Source organism: Nicotiana tabacum, chromosome 10, assembly GCF_000715075.1.
Source record: "Nicotiana tabacum cultivar K326 chromosome 10, ASM71507v2, whole genome shotgun sequence".
NCBI classification, from domain to species: Eukaryota; Viridiplantae; Streptophyta; class Magnoliopsida; order Solanales; family Solanaceae; genus Nicotiana; species Nicotiana tabacum.
In genome coordinates, this window is record NC_134089.1 from 167,215,101 (window position 1) to 167,222,092 (window position 6,992).

The 6,992-nt window shown below is 38.1% G+C and overlaps 1 protein-coding gene across 6 annotated transcripts; it reads right to left on the reverse strand.

The window, feature by feature from the left end:
• Positions 1–300: 300 nt before the first annotated feature.
• LOC107763852 (stress-response A/B barrel domain-containing protein UP3) lies at positions 301–4,580 on the reverse strand. 6 transcript variants are annotated; one of them, XR_012695883.1, is made up of 4 exons: positions 3,589–4,580; positions 1,864–1,961; positions 709–768; positions 301–425 (listed from the first exon to the last, which is right to left on the reverse strand). XR_012695883.1 is itself a non-coding variant. In XM_075223518.1 (2 exons), exon 1 carries the CDS (start codon positions 4,505–4,507, stop codon positions 3,608–3,610), a length of 900 nt encoding a protein of 299 aa, XP_075079619.1. In that variant the 5' UTR covers positions 4,508–4,580; the 3' UTR covers positions 460–768; positions 3,589–3,607. The 6 variants fall into 6 exon arrangements, 1 of the variants encoding a protein (XP_075079619.1); XR_012695885.1 differs by lacking the exon at positions 1,864–1,961 and having other exon boundaries at positions 303–425; positions 3,594–4,580; XR_012695884.1 differs by lacking the exon at positions 1,864–1,961 and having other exon boundaries at positions 303–425.
• Positions 4,581–6,992: the final 2,412 nt, after the last annotated feature.

Sequence of the window (6,992 nt, forward strand, 5' to 3'; positions counted from 1 at the left end):
GTTTTTTCATGGAGACAAGCAAGAAAAAATGCCAACATACATTATTCTGAAACAAGGTAGAGATCCCCATTTTCAATAAAGGTAAACAGTCAGATCATATCACAAATATATCATGTATGTTGTATTCGAATAACAATGCGATAATATAGGAGCTTCATCTTAGCCTGCCATGAAAATAATACGTATAAGCTATGTAAAAATACTATGTACAAATCATATACATAAAGTTTAGGAGTTTCCACGAGCGAACAATGTAGTTGCTGGGACTACTTATGTCACGCCCCAAACTAGGGGAGGCACGACTGACACTCGATACTGTATTCGATCGAGTTAGCCACTAAACATACTAGCTAACTAAACTGGGGCCCAACAGATCGAGCAGCACAACATCTGAAATACTAAGCCTGGACCGTTAAAGTCATGACCTGAATAACAATAAGCCATATAAACAAAGGTAGACGAGCCAAAATAATAAAGTACTAGTTGGCCGACGAGGCCGCGATTGGAGACATACATGCCTACACACATATATATACATGCCAAGCCTATGGGCTGGAGACTGAAAGCTACAAAAAGAAACCCAAAATACTGTGTCCACAATAGCCTCTAAGAGTGTCATAAGCACTGTCGGAACAAGGCCCCGACTATACCCAAACTGTACACAAAAGTAACCATCCTATGAAAGCTCCAGGAAGAGGTGGAGCTTACCAACTCACAGCTGAACCCCGAAATCCTAGCGGAGGGGTCGATCAGAGTCCCTACCTGGACCTGCACGCACGAAACAAAAATGCAGTGTCCACAGGCAACGGGACATCAGTACGAATAAAAATGTACTGGTATGTAAGGCAGAAAGTAGAATCATACATAGCTGATGTAAAAAAATAATAGTGAAACCACCTGACACTGAAACTCTTATAACCTCCATGACCGACATCCGACCTCATAGTAATCAATTATGCATGGTATGCTCGTGTAAGCGTATGTCGTGAATACATATATATTGATGCAAATGCATGACATACCCAACCAAATGCTAGCAATGGCGGTCTCTCCCGGTAGCTAACCGGTATCATATTGCCAACCTGTGGCCATCTGTACAATATATATAGTTTTTCGGGCAAATAGGCCCCTTACCTCCGATTATAGCTCGAAGTCCATGCATAATATACCATGTATGATATGAACTTTGAATGCACATAATAGGCCATAACAAGAACTTAGCCAATCTTGGCTCATAGGTACTCTTATCCTCATGATCTCATAATCACCTTCGTATCGCATACAATTGTCTCGTGGAACCTCATATGTTTTCTTTGAATAAATAAGCTTGAAAACTTAACTCGACTTTTAGAAAGACAACTTAACTCTGAAGATGTTCATAAAAAGCTTAAGGTGCTTCACTTAGTCCTTATACCTGATTTCTTGATAATTAGTAAAGGAAAGTATATCAAAAATCAAGTGTTTTAATAGTTTAAACGTAAAATTTATATTTGAGATTTTTGGAAATCGATGTGTCACTTTAGAGATTTTAAAATATACTTTAACAAGGAAGAAGGACTGATCGTAAATACTAAATGCCTTTATTTTGTTTAGTCACACAACCCAAAGACGAATAAGAATTCATATATATAGACATATGGATAAGAAAGCCGACAAAATGACATATATAGATGTCGAATACCATAATTAACCGAACGAGTGGAATATCAACCTAATAGCATCATGAAAATACTTCAGCTACAATCCCAATGTCTTTCACATAAGGTCTTTCTAGCAATAGAATAGTAAAATATCACATTTGACGTCTTAGGAATTTCCAAAAGTTCGTGCTAAAAGGAAGGACGGAGCTTAGCCTTAACATACCTTTCCAACGAACGTCTGAATGCTTGTAGTTCCTTTATGAAAGTTGTTCCTTACGTCCTAAGCTTCGCAAACACTATATATATGCAGCTTATACGCACCTATAAACAGTTCATAATTGAGTTTAAATCAGCAGATTTGCCATATGGCCCTAACTTGACGAAACGTCCGTAGAACTTTGTAAAAACGGTCATAAAAGAGTCCCAAGATGATTACCTTGGAAAATCAAGTGTAAAGCCTGAAGAACCAGCAAGAACAACAAATTCCTATCTTCCAAAAATAGCTCCAAACACAGCTAATAGAAGGGGGAAACGATTGCAAAGCGTAGAGATTGAGTTTCTAGGCACGGGGACAAACTTTAACGGTAGAAATCATTAAAAACGTACCTTAATCACTCAAAAACACCATGGAACCCTCTCTTCAGCTCCCTCACTGTTTTGGGACGAAAATGAAATGTTTTGGGGTCTTACAAGTCGGATTTGCCGACTTATACCACTTGTTTGACCCGACTCGGTTCGCGACCCGGTTTCAGCCTGGACAGTCCAGGGTAAAACAGTCATAACTTTTTACTCCAATGTCCATTTGATGTGGAGTTTTTTTGTTTGCGAACTAGACTTGTAGACCTTCGATTCGATAGGTTGTGGGTCCCATAACTCATTATATATTGGGAGAAATGATCTGATACATTTGACCCAAAGTTTAGAAAAATTATTAGAGAAATTTACGATAACCTTTGCCGACCTTTATTTCGCAACTTGCTTGACTCCAAAACTTAACATGTGACCCGTGTGATATTATAATACCTCATAACACACTATTCTTAGCATATTAGACACTCTTAGTCTTATCCCACAGGTGCAAGTTAACTTAAACCTTCCGAACGCGCGGGGTGCTACCCGAGCCATTTCTTTAACCACGAACCTTTGTTTAAGGGATTCCTTTGACCTAAAGCTTTAGTTAGTTCCTTGATATTACCACACATTTTCAGTCTTATTCTCCCAATGTGCTATACCCAATCGTATATACCTAATATAACCACGCCACGTTACGTATATTACGTAAGAGAAAGGAAAAAAAACACATGGGGTCTCACAACTTACCTCGACGGATAAACAAAGTAAATTGTGGACATCCTTCGGGACGGTGTCAAATCATAACTATGGTCTCTACCCAAGGGTTATCGGTAACAGTATGCTAGTTTTACCTTCTCACTAGCGAAGGTTGAAAGGATTATGCCGTTAGCTACGAGATCCATCAAAATATCCTCCCAATCTACCAATTCAAAAAATTATATACCCAAACTCTAAATTCTTTATATAAAACACACAATATCCATATCAAACATTATCAGAATGATGCAAGGTATTCTAGTCCATATCCGGCTTATGCCATCCTGGAAAATGACCAAAGTTTTCAACCTGTTAAAACATCACAATAGTATACACAACAGTCGCTTTTTAAGTATGGCTACAGAAGCAAAATAGTAATGGAAAGTTCAAAACCTGATCGAATGAAAAGCATATAAAATGTTATTATAAAGAGGCCATAAAAAGGACACCTTTGCAAAAGTTCAAGATGCAAAAAAAAAAAATGCATTTCACCAACGAAGGATAACTGAATTTATTAGCCATGTTTAAACGCAAATCATAGTCACACCCCAACAAAGCAAATTTACTAAGCTTTTTAAGCACAAAGGCAAATTGACTTTCAGTTAGAGGCAAGAATAACCTCACTTGCTGATCTTTACTCAAAGGCTAGCTGATTGAGTAGGAGGAACAGCATAATCTACCACAACAACACCATCCAGAAAATCCTTAACCTTCTCTTTCTGCTCATTTGCCAGCTCAGTTTGCGACTCCAAAGCTTCCAATTCATTCACTCCCTTGAAAACCGCAATGGAAGCAATCGAAAAACCTTTCCCCCTACCCGGAGAAAAATTTTCCCCAACAGTCAACTGTTCAATCCCAGGGAATTTTTCTTTAATTCCTCCAACAGCACTCAAAACTTGTGATTTCTCATTTTCCCCTAAATTCTCCTTCAATTTAAGAAACGTCACTCTCAACGCCGAACCAGGCGGGACCTCACTCGGGCCGGAGAAATCAGTTGGAATCCAATCGACGGCCATGATGTCATCAACCACCGGCAACACGTATTCCTTCACGACGCTGACGTGGTCGGGGTGCGCAGAGTAATCGGCCAAGTCGGATTTTGTCTTGTACCGAGAATGAAGGATGTGAGTGAAGGAGAAAGAGGAAGATCTGTCGCGAATGAGCGGACCAGCGGAGAGGTGAACGACTTGGTTGAGAGAAGTTAAGCTGTTGAGGTTGTTGGCCATGGCACTAAGCTTTGACGGGTCAACATCAGGCTTGGCTTTAAAGAGCACAACGTGTTCGACGATTTGTTCAGCTGACATTTTGATAGAACGAAATGAGGAATAAGGCTTGAAATGGCGAGAAGTAGCAGTGGTAGGATTGGGGGATAAGAAGTGAGAGCAAGGTGTTGGAGGTGCAGGTCCTGACGTTTTGAGACCGAGCATTTTTCTACTGTGCCTTAGGTTTTGACTGTAAATTTGGATCCTTTGATTGCTGCGTGCTAGTGGTAGTTGGGTGGTCGATAATGATCGGACTATTTGTTCTACCAGCTTCATTGGGAGGCGCTTCGAATCTAATTTTTTACTATTGAATTCATTGGGAGGCGCTCTGAATAATTTTTTACTATTGAAACTGGATTAGTTCGAATATTTTTGTTGAAGTTAATTGGAGACTTTTATAAAATAAAGATTAGAAAGCAAATAAAGTAGAAATTTTTTACTTCAAATGGTTGGGCTTAACCAGTTTAACGATACTTTTAATATGACGTGATATTATTCGTTTTGGGCCAAGGCCGCACGACTTTCCCCAAAAGGTCTCACATCATTAATAGATACTTACACTTCAGGGGAACTTTCAGAAATGACTATTGTTTGAAGGCTTATTGTTGAGCGTATCTATAATTTAACTAATTAATTTCGTAACTACTAATTGCTTGCCATGGGTTGTATGTTGTTGTATTCAACTATATTCAATTCGGATGTATTCATTCTTATATATTTTGTATTGTATTCAATTTCACTGTATTGAATTCAGTTGTATTCAAATAATAAAAATTAAGAAATATGGTGTATACCATTCTATTTAATTCGAGTATATGTACTGTGTTCAATTCAGCTATATTGATTCTTAACTATTTCATATTGTATTCAATTTTACTGTATTCGATTCGATTGTATTCAAAAACAAAAAACCACAAAAAATAGTGATATTCGGTTGTATTCAATTCACTGCATTCACTTCTAATTGCTTTTATACTGTATTTAATTTGGTTGTATTCAAACAACAAAAATTCCAAAAATATAGGGATTTACCACAAAAAAATAGCCTTCGAAATACATAAATACAGGCAAAATACAAAAAAATAAATAGTATTTGCATTGAAAATATAGAATACACTCAAATTTGACTGTATTTCTACAGAATACACTATATTTATATCATTGTATGTGACTCAATAGCAAAAAAGAGAAGAAAGTTCGTTGGAGATGACGTCTTCCGACCAAGAGAAACACTGAATACATTGTATTAAAACTAAAAATAGAGATGAACAAAAATCCGGCCAGATCTAAGAATAAACCATCACATTGTATCTACCAAAATCCGGTCAAACCAACAAAAAATTGGTCATAATGTGTATTTCGTTATATTTAATTCGGGCACAAGAAATAAAATATTCAAATATGAGAAAACACTCAGATACGAGAAAATACACTCGGATATAAGAAATTCGATAGGTTGGCCATGGATTCCAGTGACGACGATGATGGAGGTAATGACGAGGTCAATCTGGATTGAGGAATTTGAGGTACTATATTGAGGATTTTTCATAGCGGGTGAGATAAGAGAGAGTACAAAGGAGAAAAAAATAAAAAGGAGGTCTAACGACAGTGTTCCGGCAGGTTAGGCCGATGGTGGTTCTTCGGGGAAATTGTAACACTAGAGAGATAGAGATTTTAATGGATATGCGAGATGCGAGTAGGCTATAGTACGAAGATGATAGGAGGAAGAGAGGAAAAAGTTACTCTTGGGTTAGAAATCCCCTAGAAAGGTTATTTGCTATATAAAAAAATATGTAGCAGTCACACCTCCTTTTTCTGAAGAAATTGAGAGTTTTTCCAATTAAAATGACATTATTAGAAATGATATTATTTATTTAATTTAGCGTTGCCACTTTGTCACGATCCCGGTTCGCCCTCCCTGAACCATCGTGACGGCACCTAGTCTCTACGACTAGGTAAGCCTAAATTGCAGAAGTAAAACAATTTAAAAGAGGAATAAAGTAATAATAGTGTTTAAATGTGCCGCTCGACATACACCATGTTTAACTCTCAATACCAATACGTAAATCCAAGACCCGGAAACCAACGAATCACAAGCTGAGATCAATACTATATAGCTCTAACTCCGGAATGTCTAATAAGAAAAGAAAAAAGTATAGAAGGGCTAAGTACTAAAAGCAGGAATAGAAAGAGACTTCTCGGTCTGCGGACACAACAGATGTACCTCGAAGTCTCTAGAGCAGTCGCCTCCTCATAGATTATAGGCCTGAGTAGCGGTACATGGATCTGTACATGAAAAACATGCGCAGAAGAGGCATGAGTACACCACAGCGATACTCAGTAAGTGCCAAGCCTAACCTCGGTTGAGTAGTGACGAGGAAGGTCAGGGCCCTACAAATATAAAGATGATAGGATAAGATAAGCAGTACAATTGAGAATCTACAGTAAGAATCTGCACAGGATAATAAGAGTACAATAACGAAAACAAAGAAGAAGGCAAACCACAAGGAAGTAACCGGGGATCTCACAGTATCCCGAGGATCTCTTAGTACCCTCAATATATGCCAGGGATCTCTTGGTATCTCGAGGATCTCTCGGTATCCTAAATATATGCTAGGGATCTCTTGGTATCCCGAGGATCTCTCGGTATCCTCAATATATGCTAGAGATCTCTTGGTATCCCGAGGATCTCTCGGTATCCTCAATATATGCTAGGGATCTCTTGATATCCCGAGGATCTCTCGGTATTCTCAATATATGT